Source organism: Solanum tuberosum, unplaced genomic scaffold, assembly GCF_000226075.1.
Source record: "Solanum tuberosum cultivar DM 1-3 516 R44 unplaced genomic scaffold, SolTub_3.0 scf00246, whole genome shotgun sequence".
Lineage (NCBI taxonomy): Eukaryota > Viridiplantae > Streptophyta > Magnoliopsida > Solanales > Solanaceae > Solanum > Solanum tuberosum.
In genome coordinates, this window is record NW_006239169.1 from 961607 (window position 1) to 978161 (window position 16555).

Genomic DNA, 16555 nt, shown 5'->3' on the forward strand with positions numbered 1-16555 from the left:
TTGCAATAGGAGCGGGGTTTTACCCTGTGCGCACCCAAAGGGTAGCGGTTGCGGGTTTCCCTTGTCATAAAAAAAAATAGTAATTCAAGCAAAGCTCTTGCTATCTCCATTTTGCTTTGGCTTGTAACTTGTAAGATAGTCAAGCAATGCCTACTTTGAGACAGAAGTTTGGATGTTGCTGTTGGTCTTCTTTGGGATAACTTCTGAGTCTTTCTAATGCAGAAAAAGGTGAAACTGAAGGAACTACGGAAGAAAACAAAGAACCTGAAGAAGAAATCATGGCCTAGCATGGCAGCAGATGTCGACCTGTTGCTTGGCCTTATTGATGTAAAGGTCATGAATAGGGTCCTAAGAATGGAAAGAATCAGTAAGGAGCAGTTATTTTGGTGCGAAGAAAAGATGAAGAAGCTAGATGTAACGGACGGCAAGCTGCAGAGAGACCCCTCTCTCATCTTATTTCCTGGTTAGCAGGCAAATCAAAACTCTTGACTTTCTAGAAAACCAATATCCTCTTTTTACCTTCTGTACTGGCTGTATAATAGGGTGGATATTCTTTTATCAACTGTTTGACAGTGGTGGTTTTTTTAGTTGAAAAGACTTGAGTTTTATTTAGCAATGCGTTCCCGATGGTTTTATTAAGCCTCATAGAAGTGGGGACAAGGCATGATGCTTGCCTTTTCATAATTTTTGCCATTGCTTTTTAGACCCAAAACTAGCAAACAATAGGAAGTTCTTTTAGGTTTTTATTGGTTTACGGAGTCGCAAACATCCATTAGATGATCATGGAGTGTGAACTAGTGATCAACGATGAGGTAATTTAGTTGGAGATAAAAAATAATTAGGTAATTTTCGAGACCCATGTCTATACACCGCCCTCATTAGAAATGTGTCACCAAACAATTCTGGACTTTCCTATTTTTTACTGTGACCTGGATCTACTACTTCCTCCGTTTCAATTTACGAGACATCTTTTTAAAAAAAGATATATTTCTCTTTTTTGGAATTACTTTATCCTTAATTACATAAACTTATAGCTATAAAAACATCACATATTTAAGACTTTCACGTTTTCATTTTCATTTGAACACGCTGCCTAATTAATAAAAGATTTATTTGGCTTGAATAAAAACAATAATGAAAAAAAGTCCTAATTATAAGCTGTTAACATCATTTCGTAGAGGGTTAGCAGGAGTATAAAAAGGGCTCTTCGCACATTTGATCGCTCGGTCAAATAATTAAAACTACTAACCAAAAGTTAAAAAAAAATTAAATGTACGTTTTATAACAAAACATATATATTTCTCCTCTATTATTTTAGTAGGCAACTATATAATATAATTTTTTTTATATAAAAGTATCATAATCCCTAGACAAGTCAACTAAAATAGTTTTAGATCTGGAGAAAAGAAAACAAGCATTGAGCATTGACAATAGAAAAAGAAAAATGTTCCCTCCCGAGTATTTTCCACGAATCTCTTGTTGGCTTTCAAAATGTTTGCTCCGTTTCAATTTGTTTGAAATATTTTTGTTGGAAACTGTTATGAAATGGACATGGACAGTTTTCTTCAGAAGCTTCTCTTTGAATACAACATTTGGAATAAAATATGTCAATAATAATCTCAATTAAGCCAGCAGATTTTGAAGAACTTAGAGAAGACGACGCAGCGTTCGGAATTGACTCACCGATAAATCCCCCGTCCATATCTAGCGCCACTGTAATTGAGGCATTAGAGACCAAAAAAGTACCTGCACCATGGAAAAATTGAACGCTAATGAGGAGATTCGAAGGACAATAAACCCTAGGAGGAAGAAGGATTTGCGTGGTCCCGTACCCTTCATACTCATCATCTGCGGCACTCTCGTTTACTACCACTGTGTTTATCGGAATGCCAGTATCGTCTCTCTCGTCTCTGACGTCTTTATTGTAATCATTTGCTCCCTCGCCATTCTCGGACTCCTGTATCGCCAGATGAACATTTCGGTTCCTGTGGATCCACTAGAATGGCAGATCTCACAGAACACTGCAAATCGCGTCCTTGCCTGCATTGCTAATACTATCGGCGCTGCTGAGTCTGTTCTCCGCGTTTCTGCTACCGGACATGATAAGCGCTTGTTCGTTAAGGTACTAACCAACTTGTACTATCTACTCTGTTATTCGATTCATCGGAAAGTGATAAAAACTTGAATGAAATTGTGTAGAAAAATTGTTTTTTGGAACTTAATATTGTGATTGGACTTGCATTTTACTTGGATTTTTTTGAGGTTTTGTCATGGAAGTGAAATTTCACCAAAAACTGGTAAATTCTTTTGAAGAAATTTTTTAAGAAACTGAGCCAAGGGTTGTAGTAGAAAGGTCCGTGTACACAATATCCTTTCCAGGTCTCATTGTGTAAATTTTCAAACTTGACTAAATTTCATGAACAAACAATGTTAATGTTTTCTGATGGCCGAATGGTAGCTTAATATGTGTTTCAATACTATTATAGCAAAAGTTATTTGGCTCGGCCGAACACAGTATCTGAGCTTCTACGTGCCCTACATTTCAGATAATTAATACAAAAAGGAAGCTCCATACAGAAACTCAAATACTAATTTGATGTAACTGAAAAATGGATTGGAGAACGTTATTAAAATCATCCTACTACATTGCCAGGTTGTGGTTACTCTTTATGTGCTATCAGTTTTGGGAAGGATAGCATCAGGTGTTACTGTTGCCTATGCCGGTGAGTCATTTCTTCTCCTATTTCCTCTACTTATATTATCGGGGTACAAGGTTGATTTTCATTCCCAACTTTGCGTCAAATTAAGCTGTTCTGTGTGGATTAATTTTATGCAGGACTCTGTTTTCTTTGCCTTTACATGCTTGCTGAGAATTCTCAACTGATCAGCGTATGTTTGTGGAGTCAACCAAGGAGAAAGGGCTCAAGAGAAACAGTTCAGAGCGACTAGGGTGTTTTGCTCAGTCCACGGAGCATATGAATTTCCTGGTTTGTAGATAGACGAAAAGAGGTAATGAAGCAATAAGAACAGAATTATAGTACCACTGGTAAAAAGTAAATAATGTAGCCCATATGTTCTATTGGTTCGAATTATTGCAAAGTGTGAATTCTGTGTGTAGCCTTTTGATTTCCTTGCACATCTCTGTAACATATTCCCAGTCCTAAGATGACTGTTTCCCCAGGCAACAAAGATACAAAGTTGGTTCTTGTTTGCAAATATTCTAGTATTAGCTTAAGGAACAAGGGAGCTTCTGCAAATTCACTAACGACATGATGATGGTAGGCGTTTAACATGTGTTTTGTCTTGATGAGTGGTTAACAACTACTGTTTGATACGTAGAATTTTGAGCTTGTAGATTTGAACTGATTGCCCCAAAATGATTTCTTTTGAAAAATTGCACAAAAGAGCATTTGATCCCATCTCAATTTTTCTTTTCAAATTCGAAACAGAAAAATACAGACTCCCTCTTGAATCACCACAGAAAACACAGATCAGAAAAACATGAAGATTTTGTGTCTGAAATCACAGAGTATCAAGGAGTTTGATCCTTGTACTTCAAATCCTGCCTCATTATATGGAACGGGAATATGAAGTTATCGACACTACAACCTTACATGCATGGCAATTCACAAGAGAAGAGACTGCTATTGGCGTGCTCTGCCATGACAAACCGATCATTGCTTTCAACTACACTTCAAAGTACTGGAAAGTGTTTGCAATACTCAAAATACTCATCGACGTGACAACAAAGGTCCTTGGTCATAAGATGGTTAAAACCAATACAACTTTTAACACTTGATTTTCTTAAAGGAGAAGATGAAGTAAGAAAAAAAATGGGAGTCACGTCTTCTCAAGTCTGAAAAGATCTTCTTCCCTCTTTTTTTTGCCGAGAACCTGAAAGTATCAGTAATCATCATCATCACCTCTCTGGCTCATATTCGACTTTTGAACTAAACGGACCACCTCAGACATTTGTGGTCGAAATTCTGGCTCCGACTGATAACATCAGAAATCACGAATAAGTCAAGAATCGTTATTCTTTAGGCTATTGATAGAAAGATATTAGTTAACTCCCTCCATTTTTGAAAATTACTGCAAAAGAAGTCTAACCTGAACGCACAGAGCAGTCACATTGGCAAATCTAGAGAGAGATTTAGGAGGATAAAGTCCACGCAGAGCAGGATCAGCCATTTGCTCTAAGGCATCTAGATCATGTAGTTGTGGCGATGCCCATTCGACCAGGCACTGTTCTAATCTTGGCTTTGAACTGAAGCATCGATATGAATATGTTAGATTCATATTTTGGTGGATAACTGTACAAATTAAAATTAGCATGCAAGGGGATGCACCTGTCAAAAGGCTTTCGCCCTGTCAATAGTTCCAACATGACAACTCCGAAGCTATAAACATCACTCTTCGAAGTATATGCAGAAGGTTTTGTGCATTCTGGAGCAGTGTATCCAGCATCCAAGTTTTTGCTTGATCGCTGAAAAAAAGGGAGAAGGTTGAATAATATTATTTAAGCATGACGTACCTCTACTAGACACCAACGCACCATGTGAAATATCTTAAGCATAAATCAGCAAATGTGGACTGATCCAGATTAACCCTATGTACCAACAACGGAGTATGCATTTCAGCAAACTCATGGTGGATCTAGGATTTGAACTTTATGGATTCTATATTTGAAGTATCGGATCTGAAATTTATTATATGTACATACTAGTCAATTTCTCAACAAATATATAGGATTTTGATCAAAGTTACTGGGCTGTGGAACCCGTACTTCCAATGCTAGCTCCACCACTGAATTTACAGACTACTAGTATTATTTATCTAGCCCGGATTGTTACCATCTTCTATGTTCATATTCATTTATATAGCACCATATCCTGTTTTTCAGAACATGGCACTTATTCTCAAACTAGAACCTGATCGCCATGCCAAACTACACAAATTTATACCAAATCATGCATCTATTACCCATCCAATAGACCAATACCATTCACCGCTGCGTGATGAAGAAAATAATGGAGGGCATGTGACTTGGAGAAGGACCTGGTACCATGGACATTCTATTTGGAAATGAGCTGTGCCAGTGACATTCTAAGCAATGATGGACACCAATTATGAAGCTGCTAACAAATTCAATCAGTCCTTGGCCAAGAAAAGGCAACAATATCCACATTTCATTTTTGAGTCTTCCAAAGTAGTATTCATTTTAATGGAAGACTATCCACATTATATATGTCAATAGTTACAAGATTTCAACTTTTATATGTCTTAATAGTTTTCGTAAAACTTCGAAATATCCAACATATAACTTGACAAGTTACATGCGGCCCACTTTATTTTTCTGAATATGACTTTATCCATTTCCTGTTTCAAGTGGTCACATTTGCAAGTTAGCAGGTTCCTAAATCATAACATTCAAAACTGCAGAAATAGTATGAACTCAGGTGGAAACAATACTTGCAGTATCTAAAGGTCTATCTTCACATACCTGATGAAACATTGCCATGCCACACTCACAGAGACGAGAATTCAATTCAGCATCGAGCACAATGTTTGAAGTTCTTATATTCCTGTGGAGACATGATGGAGAACAAACCTCATGCAGGTACCTATATACAAATTAAAATCATGTCATAGGATCTATTAGGAGAACCACATTGACTAGAGTGTTTCTTAATAATTCAAATCATGTTGTACTCGATGGAATATCAGTTACAGTGGAAACTGTAATGTCACTCACCACTAAGGACATGCAATTAATCTGTGCCAATAGTACTCACTACCAATACCAACATTAAAGGAAATCACCAACTGCAAGAGAAACAACACGAAGAGTTTGACTTACTCAAGAGCACGGGCGGCCCCTAGAGCAATTCTGACTCTTGTGTTCCATGTAAGAGGTTTACTGAAGTCATCCGACACATGAAGGAATTCATAAAGTGAACCATTTCTAAAATACTCAAAGATTAACATATTCTGTCCCTGTTCTGAACAATAACCAATAACTTCAGCTATATTTGGGTGGTGAAGATTGGAAATTTTGCCAACAATTTCTGTGAATTCTGTGCACTGCCCATCTTGGAAAAAAGAGGAGTCTATTTTCTGTACCGCCAGAACCTGGTAAATCAAAAATAAGATTTCTCCATTATGTTTATCATACAGTACAAATATGATTAAATACTTCTAGACCATATAAACATCAGCTGAACCTCCCTAGAAATGGTAGCCAACCAATTAGTAGCACCAGAAGCATTTGCAGGTTTAAGTTGAATCAAGCACGATATATCTGCTTGGGACATATATTATGTTCACTTCCACATTACAACTATCTGCTGCAATGAATAGAAAAGCTAGATAATCTGGCCTCAAGGGACTTTGAAATAATAAGCTAACAAAAGAAGATAAAAGCAACTAAAATTATTGCCATGTTAAGTTGGAGCATGTGCTATAGGTCCAAAAGTAGATGCGAACAGAATATGCAAGATTCCCATGCAGAGATATCTGAGCAATCCGTATTGTAGGATATGAAAAGACTGATACAAGTTCTAAAGAGACCTTTGATGAGAAGTGAGCTCACATCCATCCATCATTATAGTCTAATTTCTATGGTCAACTAGTACGCTTACAGTACCTATTAACATATTGCTGAACAAACTTCATCATGCAAGTGATCTGCTAAGGTCTGGAAGAAATTTGTTTTCGTTGAAAAGAACCTCTCTATAGTGTTGTAAGGAAACAAAGAAGAGGTCAAATTATATCTACACAAAGGCAATAGCCCAACCAGGAAATTTAAGTCAGTTTACCACAATTTACATGTAGCAGAACATGATCACCTATGCAATGATTAACAAGGACAACGTGATAGGTTCAAGGATTACGCCGGAACAATAGATGTAAGTTCATTTACTTTAGGTCCCATGCAACAGTAGAAGATCATCTATATTATTATTCATAAGTTCTACCATAAGGTTACAAGAATTATAAAGACAACTAGACAAGGACTATGTATTTATTTCAATCTTTCAAAAGGAACCTTCAGAAATAATTTTCACTTCAAACTTTAGACTTGGGCTGGTTCCCTGGGTACCATTCTGAAATACCAATGATTTCCTCTAGAAATGACTGTAGAAAACATTACTTTCAATGTCAAAGCAGGTGGAAGATATGTGCATGAACTTATGTATTTCATGAATACGAACCCTTCAAAACGGAGAAAAAGCTTAAATATCATAGATCTTCAAGTACTCATGAACAATATTAGCTCTACAAATATATATCTGTCTGTTGCCTTTTCTTCTGTTTACCTTTGACTAATCTATGTATTGTATCCAATCTCTCATGATGTATAATGGAGATTATGCAACCAATTCATGAAGTGAATTAACAACAAATATACCATAAAACTAAACAGCACTGTAAATCAGGTCAAGCTTACCTTGCCATCTGGATATTTTGCCATGTATACTCGACCAATTGATCCCTCACCAAGAAGGCGAGAACTTGCAAAGTTACCAGTTGCATTCTGCAAATCAGCTAATGGATAGTGATCTACCTTAACTGAACTGCTCTGTTTCATAGGATTTGCGAACTCTTTATCATTGAACGACTTGAGATGATCTGAAGGTGGAGCATTTTTCAGCTCCTTCTCATTAAAAGACTTGTGACGCTCTGAATTAAGACGCTTAAGAGCCATTGAGGAAGAGGTTTGCAAATGTTTTTCTGCAGCTGATGATGAATCAGAGGACATAATTTCTGTCAGATGAAATAATACAATTGTGACCAACAAGGGAGGTTGCTCTAGTCGGGAGAGCCTTCCATTTTCAACTAAGAGGTTTCGAGTTCGTCATAAGGGGGAAAGTGGGCATAAATCTCTATTGTCCCCTGGGTAAAGGGTTGTGGAGGGGTCTGTTCACCAAATAAAACAATAATAATAGTACAATCGAACCAACAACAACATACCCAATGTGATCCCACAAATATGGGGTCTACACAGACCTTCCACCTACCTTTGCGGGGTAGAGAGGCCATTTCTGAAAAACCCTTGGTAATAGTACAACCTAACCTTAGCTTAATTTTAGAGACAATATTCAGAGGACAAAGAATATGTGATTGGAAAGCCACACATATTCTTTTTCTTCTCCATTGCTCTCCTTTTATAGAAGGGGATTGGAAAGCCAAAAGTAAAATTACCTCTGAATTCCTCCTGCATGTTGGCACGTACGCTACTAGATAACTCCTGAGATGCAAGAGGAGTAAAAGGTTGACGCCGGCTAAATTTATCTTCTTCAAGAAAATGGGAGGAAGGTGATGATCTTTTTCTTCTTGACAATAGAGCAATTATAACACCAAGTAGCAACAAAACACCCAGTAATATCCCGGCAATGGCCCCTATACCCAGGCCAGATTTTCCAGATTCCTTATCTGACTTCCTGGTGTGTGGTTTAGCTTTCTGCCCAGGAGGCGGAGGAGGAGCTGATCCAGTAGACCAACTATTTCCGCCAGTCCTTTTAAGCAAAAAGAAAGTATCAGGCATTATAAATCGAAACTAGTTAACCAATAGTTCATCCAACACTCACTCTAAATTTTTGATGTCTTTCAGCTCATCCGGAATCCATCCATTAAATTGGTTGTTTGCTACATTCCTGTCAGCATTTTGTTGAATACACTGGCTTAGTTACGTATAATCAACCGAGGACACTTCATACTTGTGACAGTTTCTTACTCAAATCCAAGCCAACATTTTATTCAAGGGATAACGAAAAAAAGTATGTGATTACATATTTGGCCTACTAATGATTTATGATTCTATCAGTGTCTTATAAAGGGCTTTTTCTGCATATTGATTGCCTGAACAAGTGGCAAGGGGCATTCGGGATGTTGCATGCAGCCACGTAGTAAAAGCTCACCTCTCTCAAAGGAGGAAAAAAAGAGAAATATCTTTCTGAATCATAGACCTTATAGTACTAGAAGTCACAGTCTTCATAAGAAAAAGTACTAGAAGTCATAGTAAAACTTGGGCTACACAAGTTGGACAGTGTTTGAGCTGTCTATGCTGTAATCTCTAACTGATTGCGTACCTTGTTTCCGTTCTTGCATAAGCATTATGACCACTATCAGGAACCTTCTCATTTACCTATATTATGATCATTATACAGTCAATGCCCAACGGCAAACTGGATGTCCAAGAATTTTTTTAGCTTTGTGTTAACCAAGTGAAAGGTGGAACAGAGTTTTTGATCGAAGACATGACTTCTTACTTAAGAAGGAGGTCCTTTTGTAGAGCCCTTGAAATTTAAGTAAATATGCTACATTTAATTCTCACATAGAAAGTAAAAGTGTCGTGATGCATGCTCCTCGATTTACAGTTGGTTAGCTTTATCAAGAAACAAAAGATAACTCTAAAGGTAGACCAGGTATTGCTTTTGTGAAACAAACTTATATCAACCATAACATAGTGTAACTTTAGAAATACTGAAATACAGAGGCAGATAAGGTGGCATCTGATATACAGAATAAGCTTATATCAACTTATAGAATGATGCAAAGATGTGAATATTTCATGTGCGAGTCTAAGATCTTCAATGTACATCAATCCTAACACTGAAGATGACGAAGTCTAGGTACTCTACAAAGTTGTCTGGTTATAATTTCTTTTGTTGATATCTTACTTAACTTCGTTGAACAAACTTATAGCAACCATAACCTTGAAATGTGAAATCAAAGCTAACTTTAGAAATAAAGAGGCAGACAGGGTGGCATCAGACCTACATAATAAGCATATATCAACTCAGTAGCAATCATGGTATAATACAAAAGACAACCTAATACACCAATTATACTCAGATTTTGAAAATAAGATAAATGAAGAAGTCAAGAAACATGAAAAACTTTCTTGCTTTGCACTTTCTGGGAAATTTTTCTTCTTTCTTTTTTTTTTTTTTTTTGGGGGTGGTGGTGTTGGAGAGATGGGGCTAGAAGAGTGCTAAGAATCTTAGAATTGTAATTTTTAACACATAATGGAGGAAACTTACTACACTTTGGAATTGCAAAAACCATGACTTAGAATTGTAGCTTTACTAACAGTTCAACTTACAAATCGTCAAGTTCAAGATCAGCAAGAACATTTATTGATCCAGTAAACTGATTGTTCTGTATGTGCCTGCATGCGGAGTGAAAATGTTTAGCTCCAATCAAGATTTTGATCCCAAATATTAAGCACTAGCTTACAATTTGCTGAGGCTTGAGAGGGATTTAAGACCCTGAGGCAAACTGCCTGATATTGAATTGTAGGAGAGATCCCTGGATAAAATTGCACGAGTTAGTTGATACACTAGACAATTATATTACCTGACACACTACAATGCTTATGAATATATGTATGCATGTTGATATGCAGGAATGCATAGAGAAAGAAGTGAGGGGGCCGTAAAAGCATTGTTATCTTACTTGACTTTATTATCATAGAGAGACTGGACTAACAGGATAATTTTAACTTATGTGGTGTTTCGTAGGAAGTACAAATGAAAATTAGACTATATATCGAGTCAGTAGTCCTTCATAACCTGTCTAGGCGGTGACACAAGGTGATCCATCACCACTTTTGCTTTCCTATTAGTAATAAAACTCTAAGCTTAGTTCTTAACAGAGTGATCAACTTGAATGGCTGCAAGGATTGGATTGGTGATATAAACGGCAATTCAGGTGAAATATCACATATTATATATGTCAATGATACACTAGTGTTGTGTGGTGCTGAAGAGGGGCATGGTTATTCTCAAAGGTGATACTTGTCGCCTTGGATGCTATTTCTCGTACTGAAAGTAATGATCTGAAGGAAACCTCTGAAAATAGTTAAGTAAAACCTCATTCCCTCATTCATGGAGGCAAAGATTTTATGCTGAGTATTTGAAATGCTAAGAATCCACCCGAAAACAAATAACCTCTGCAATTAAATGTATCACTTACCTTTTTGGTCCATCTTGAATTAATGTTCTCCCTAGAAATGTCTTATCATAAACCCAAATATCCTTTAAAGAAGTGTCATACAATTTCACATCTCTATAAATTTTCACTAATCCATTAGCAAGAAAAACTGTTAGCAGGTCATGGTTGTTCTCTTTTAATTTTGAACAATCACATTTCAAGTCAAATATGGACATTCCAATTGGAATGAAGGAGTTTCAAGAAAATTCAATGTTAAGGCTATAGAGATGCGATCAGAAGTCTTCCATCAGTTAAGACTTTACTCAAATCAACTCAATTCACACATTTCCCACACCTTTATGAATAATCACAGGCGTGCAGATTTCCATCCTCAAGCACACAAGCAGCAAAGAATGATGTTCAATCTATATGACTAGGGAGCTCATTATTTACACATCCACATTGTTCATTGTCATTCCACATCTAGCAACAATTTCTTAATTGTTACTGTAGATTCAGATCAGAGATAAGCAGACAGCGAACAAAGGATAGTCAGGAAAAGGCAATGCAAACATATTCTTGGAACAACTAATATCAATGAACTTTTCTACTTCCAGAACCATTCACTCTAGTCTGTCTCTAATATTTCCTTGCAGCCATTCATGAACTTATTTGCTGAAGGCAAGACCTTATAGAAACAAAGAAAAAGACAAAAGGGAGTAGCTGGATGCAAAATTTGCAATACTTACATCTCAGTTAGTTTTGTAAGTTTTCCAAATAAATCACTCAGTGATCCACTTAGCTTATTATGATTAAGATTCCTGCACAACACCAAGAACATTATTGACACCTGATATGAAGCCTAAAATTTAAAACATTAAGAATAAGAGAAAAACCATTACATGGATTTAAGCTCAGTCATCTGAGAAATTGAATAAGGTACAGTTCCACCAAATTGATTTCCAGAAAGATCCCTGCAGAACAAGAACCGAATGAGGGACTGATAGGGCGCAATATCAACAGAAACAGATCTTCTGGATAAGGCTTAATGCTACTTAATAATAAATAGTCGGACTAAGAAGACACCGAAAGGAGGTGACCAAAAGTTGCAGCCTGAGGAGAAACTTCATAATGAGTAATGTCTAAGAACTTAATGCTTGTCTGCCTACTTACAGGTGTTTTGTGCGAGGAGGAAGTTGGTATGGTATGTTGTCCTTCAGGTTGTTTTTGCTCACATCACTGCACTATGACATTCAAATTCATCTTTGTCAGGACCAGTTCTTTCAGTGGACAGATAAAATCACATAATATAAACCTAATTTCCAATATCCAAGAGTTGTCTGGGCCTCACAAGTAGGTAACTTTCTCCAACTTATCAAGCTGGAAGCCAAGTGATCCAGTGAGCCCCAAGCCAGATAGATCACTGCAACATAATTTAGGAATAAGCAGATCATGGATTAGTAAAAGAATCAGAAGGCAACTTTTTCTTTTCCTTACGCGTTGTAAGTAAAAGCAAATGAAATGACAAAAGCAAATAAGAAAAGGAAAGAGGTACATTTCAGTGACATCTGAACCAGAACACTTGATACCCTTCCAAGAATCATCACAAGGATTTCCTCCATCGGATTTCCATCCATCAAGTTTGGAATGGGGCTTCAAATACTGATACATGTCATTGAGAGCTGAAACTGTAAAGACAATTAAATTTGTTATCTACATATCTAAAGATGTATATGAATAACATTTATTGGTTATCTAAGCTCGCAAAGATTCAAAGTTCTTCCTGCGCTCTAGCCAAATAATTGAGAAGGTATACATTACTTCTCAATTCAGAATTGGGGATTTACCTTGTTGGGAATCTGTTTTCGAAAGCACCACATTAACAGTGAAGGAGCTTGTAAGGATGATCCAACAAAGGAAAGTGCACGGACTTATCATCATCATCATATTTGGGCGATCAGTTGCCCAAACCTAAAATACTTGTCAAACAACAACAAAAACAGCAGTATTATGAAATCAGTAAATTAGTACTACAACACGGAATTTGAGTAGGGTGATGATTCCAAGTCTGTACATTGCTGCCCTACGCGAAGAGCAAGTTGAGATCATTCCCCAATCGGCCTCTGCGCGAAGGGTGATAATATCTCGAGGGATCAAAAAATTATGAGGAGAAAATTGTTTGTCGACTCTCGAAAGAATGCATTTGGGAGTGGCGATGAACAGTAGCTGAATTGGGATTGGAAATGCTCCAATGGTAACGACCCTGAAAATTTGGAGAAGACAGTGAAGAAGAATGAAATTAGGCACTCGTTTCGATTGGACAGCCATTTTGCGAATGCTTCGCCCAAAAGCAAGGATGACCTTTGATCCATTTTTCAGTTGTAAAATATTTATACGTGTGTGTGAGTGCGCAAGACGAGGTAATCGCAGAATATATATTTCTGTTCAAGCTTTGCCGTATGTGGGCTTCAAATTTCTATACTAGAGTATAGGCCATAGGGAGAAAGTGGAAAATACAACATTTTTAGTGTAAAATTACACTGGCATGTTGTGTAGTGTTAATTCAAAATTAATTATTTTAATGTAAGACATTAAATTTTGACAAAAATATCCTTCGTTAAAAGTTACTTCATATATTCCATATTAAGTGAATTTTTGGAAAAAAAAATTATTGTAATTTTTTTTTTGAATTGTTCAAAGTTCAAAGTTCAAGATAAATGCATCATTTCCATTAATGATGTTATATATTTCTTAGAAAATAAAATATACTACTTACAAAGTTATATTTATGATTTCACAAAGGATAATAGTGAAAAATATGAAATAAATTATGTCCTTAAATATTTTTCTTAACAGATGTACATTACCTTACAAATTCACTTAATATGGAAGAGAGGAGTAAAAACTAGAGAAATTTATTACTTTGAATGTCATAAATGTTGCGGAAGATTAAATTGATAAAAGTTTGAACTACATGAAATTTGAAACTCCAACAATTTTTCAAACTTCAGCACCTTATGCTGGAGATTTATTTGTCCTAGCTTTATACTCCAACACTATGTATTGGACTTATTATGTGTTAAGAAGCTATCAGTATTTTTGTCAAAATTTTATTTTTCCGCATTAAAAAGTGGCCTACATTTGAAATAATGGCTTAAATTTTGATTGCCAGCTCAAAAATTGGTACATTCCACAATTCACTTGTTTCTCTATTTCGATTTATATAACATAATTTGAACTCAGAGAGTTTTGAAACTTGTATTTTTAATATATTAAATTTGTGGTCTTAAATACATGTAGCGTTTGTGTTGCTATAAAAACTCTTCACTAAAGGTAAAATAAAAAGTGTATAATTAGATTTTTCAAATACAGACAAATATATCCGCACATCGTGAATAGGATTACGTGTTTTTCTTTAGTAATAATAACGATATATATAAGTTAAACTCATAAAGAAATAATGTTACTGCATAAATTGGAATGAAGGACGAATGTGGCCAGTGCAGTAGCTGTATGAAAATAAGTACAGTTTGTCTTCATAAACTACAAGCTGGTTTTTCACATACAGCTCTGAAATGTATTGCAGAATTGTACAATTCCTCCAGTCCAAAAAGAAAATTACAGGGTTGGGACTCTTTCCGAAGCACCGCCGATGACGGTGAGCAAGTTGTTGCCAAAGGGGTCACTCAAATGGGCAGCCAAATTCTCAACAGGACCCTTTCCTGTCACATAGGCTTGGATGAAGAAACCAAGCATAGAAAACATGGCTAGTCTTCCATTCTTGATTTCTTTTACCTTCAAGATTGCTGCCTGGTCTGGGTCCTTTGCTAGGCCTAGTGGGTCAAATGGACCACCTGGGTGTAGCTTGTCCTCCAAATCCTGCATCCCAACACAATTTGTTAAATCCACAATCTAATCAATTGTCAATAGATAGTGCCTTTATGATCGAGGCAACTTACTGAGTTTTGAATAAATTAATTATACATATTAAGTAGATTTCTTAACATAAATTTAAAACTCTAGTTCCGCCCTGTCAGCGCACATAATATTATGATGAAGGTTGTAGTAGTAAATTGGAGCTCACCAAGCCATTAATAATTCTGTAGTACTCAGCACCACCAACAAGAACAACCTCCGCGACGACAGCAAGAATAAGGTTGATGGGAATGTTCTTTCCAAAGTAACTCAATGTGTTTCCATCTAGAAGTAAAGCTCCAGTCTACACATGAGCCGAAATTTCATAATCAGGATTTCCCCTCACATTTAAACAAATTGCAATTAGTGGTGATATATATATATATATATACCTTGAACCAAACAGCTTCAGGACCACAGTTGGCACCAAACTTGTTGAAGGCTTCTGGGATAATAAATCCAGCAGCACCAAGCATAGCCCATCTGGCGTGGATCAGCTCATATGCCTGATATCTGCAGCAGATCGAACAATTTTGAACTTAGATCAATCTCCACAATCAACAAGAACAAAATTGGCTGACTGAGAGTTTAAAATTAATTAATGTGTCACTAGTACTACACTTACTTGGCGAAGTCTTCTGGCTTCTTGCTCAAACCAAAGGGATCGTAACCGTAGCTGCAACAAGTACAAGAAAATTCTTATATATATTGTAATTTCAACAATTTTATATGCTAGCAATATAATTTAGCTAAATTACGTGATGTAGGAAGTAGATCGAGGCTTACTCTCCGGGAACTTCTCCGTTCAAGTACTCGGGGATTTCTGATCTGTCCAATAGACCGTCGGGCAGGAAAATTCTTCTGTCAGGTCCTGAAAATATTCCCAAAATTTAAGCATATAAAAGCCAAAGGGAAGATGTTAAACAGAGGCTGCATGAACTTAGGAGTCTACTCTTCCGTTCAGTTCGACATTAGTTACAGTACAGTCAGACGTTAATCTACAATTTTAATATAATTCTGTGCGAAAGATAATAGGTTCACTTATAAAGGGAGAAAATGTAATGTAGTACTACTCTGTTACAATTAATACGACTACTGCATTAAATTTCATGTCCAATCAAACTCATAAAAGGGAAAGTAGTAATGTTACTCACCGTACCACTTTGCGAGCTCATCGTCAGCAGGGGAGACAGCGGCAGCCTTAGCTTTGGCAGGAGCTGCAGCCTTCTTTTTGAAAAGGGCAACAGTTTTGAAGGTAGCAGAGGAGGATGGAGAAGGAGCAGCAGGCCTTGCAACACCGCTAAACTTGACGGGACTTCCGAGCATCTCGGAGACGTATAGAGAGGTAGCTGCAGCCATTTTTAGCCAAACGGTGAAGCTGACAAGAGGTAAATTGAGAGAGTTGATGATGAGAAGTGAGAATTGAGGATGGTATTTGGAGTGGAGATATTAGCTTAAAGCTTGTTCTGGTGGATGAGAGCGTGCCAAGTGTCGGCCTATTATTGGAGCTACAGGGAAGATGAATGTGGAATCTGATGCAGGGTTTTGATTGGAAGGAGTTTGTGACGTGGCAGATGACAGTGCTGACATGGCATGCATCGCAAAACTCCTGGATGAGACTTGGATAACGTGACCCTATCCACATTGCAATTTGCAATGCAACAATACTTTCTTATTTTTCTATATTTTCCTCTTTTACATT

General features: G+C 36.8%; 4 protein-coding genes across 6 annotated transcripts in view; 2 read left to right on the plus strand and 2 right to left on the minus strand.

The window, feature by feature from the left end:
- Nucleotides 1-700, plus strand: part of LOC102583113 (uncharacterized) — a 6470-nt gene extending 5770 nt beyond the window's left edge. For both annotated transcript variants that reach the window (XM_006357389.2, XM_015313436.1), the window contains exon 5: nt 223-700. In XM_006357389.2, coding sequence (XP_006357451.1) covers nt 223-468 — 246 coding nt within the window. In that variant the 3' untranslated portion in view covers nt 469-700. The remainder of the gene's footprint in view (nt 1-222) is intronic.
- Nucleotides 701-1399: 699 nt separating this feature from the next.
- On the plus strand, nt 1400-3334 carry LOC102583442 (reticulon-like protein B22). Its single transcript, XM_006357390.2, has 3 exons — nt 1400-2122; nt 2654-2723; nt 2837-3334. The coding sequence occupies exons 1-3, from the start codon at nt 1754-1756 to the stop codon at nt 2947-2949; spliced, it is 552 nt and encodes a 183-aa protein (XP_006357452.1). The 5' UTR covers nt 1400-1753; the 3' UTR covers nt 2950-3334.
- Nucleotides 3335-3712: 378 nt separating this feature from the next.
- LOC102583773 (protein STRUBBELIG-RECEPTOR FAMILY 5) lies at nt 3713-13410 on the minus strand. Of its 2 annotated transcripts, none has more exons than XM_015313420.1 (17): nt 13013-13410; nt 12786-12909; nt 12494-12626; nt 12290-12361; nt 12112-12177; nt 11841-11912; nt 11688-11759; nt 10243-10314; nt 10109-10174; nt 8592-8657; nt 8206-8519; nt 7451-7740; nt 5861-6132; nt 5504-5624; nt 4350-4486; nt 4111-4267; nt 3713-3996 (listed from the first exon to the last, which is right to left on the minus strand). In XM_015313420.1, exons 2-17 carry the CDS (start codon nt 12883-12885, stop codon nt 3904-3906), a joined length of 2103 nt encoding a protein of 700 aa, XP_015168906.1. In that variant the 5' UTR covers nt 12886-12909; nt 13013-13410; the 3' UTR covers nt 3713-3903. The 2 variants fall into 2 exon arrangements, with proteins under 2 accessions (XP_015168906.1, XP_006357453.2); XM_006357391.2 differs by having other exon boundaries at nt 12786-12917.
- A 978-nt stretch (nt 13411-14388) lies between these two features.
- LOC102584316 (chlorophyll a-b binding protein CP26, chloroplastic) lies at nt 14389-16290 on the minus strand. The gene is made up of 6 exons (XM_006357393.2): nt 16008-16290; nt 15640-15724; nt 15479-15529; nt 15246-15366; nt 15023-15157; nt 14389-14817 (listed from the first exon to the last, which is right to left on the minus strand). The coding sequence occupies exons 1-6, from the start codon at nt 16210-16212 to the stop codon at nt 14557-14559; spliced, it is 858 nt and encodes a 285-aa protein (XP_006357455.1). The 5' UTR covers nt 16213-16290; the 3' UTR covers nt 14389-14556.
- Nucleotides 16291-16555: the final 265 nt, after the last annotated feature.

Excerpts from the sequence above, each read along its gene's own strand:
- LOC102583442 (XM_006357390.2), top strand. The coding sequence starts at position 1,754 with ATGGAAAAATTGAACGCTAATGAGGAGATTCGAAGGACAATAAACCCT. Across the intron at positions 2,123-2,653 it reads ATAAGCGCTTGTTCGTTAAG|GTTGTGGTTACTCTTTATGT; the intron begins GTACTAACCAAC and ends CTACATTGCCAG. Across the intron at positions 2,724-2,836 it reads TGTTACTGTTGCCTATGCCG|GACTCTGTTTTCTTTGCCTT; the intron begins GTGAGTCATTTC and ends AATTTTATGCAG.
- LOC102583773 (XM_015313420.1), bottom strand. The coding sequence starts at position 12,885 with ATGATGATGATGATAAGTCCGTGCACTTTCCTTTGTTGGATCATCCTT. Across the intron at positions 11,913-12,111 it reads CCTCCTCGCACAAAACACCT|GGATCTTTCTGGAAATCAAT; the intron begins GTAAGTAGGCAG and ends CTTGTTCTGCAG. Across the intron at positions 10,175-10,242 it reads CTCTCAAGCCTCAGCAAATT|GCACATACAGAACAATCAGT; the intron begins GTAAGCTAGTGC and ends CTCCGCATGCAG.
- LOC102584316 (XM_006357393.2), bottom strand. The coding sequence starts at position 16,212 with ATGGCTGCAGCTACCTCTCTATACGTCTCCGAGATGCTCGGAAGTCCC. Across the intron at positions 15,725-16,007 it reads TGAGCTCGCAAAGTGGTACG|GACCTGACAGAAGAATTTTC; the intron begins GTGAGTAACATT and ends GAATATTTTCAG. Across the intron at positions 15,367-15,478 it reads AAGCCAGAAGACTTCGCCAA|ATATCAGGCATATGAGCTGA; the intron begins GTAAGTGTAGTA and ends GATCTGCTGCAG.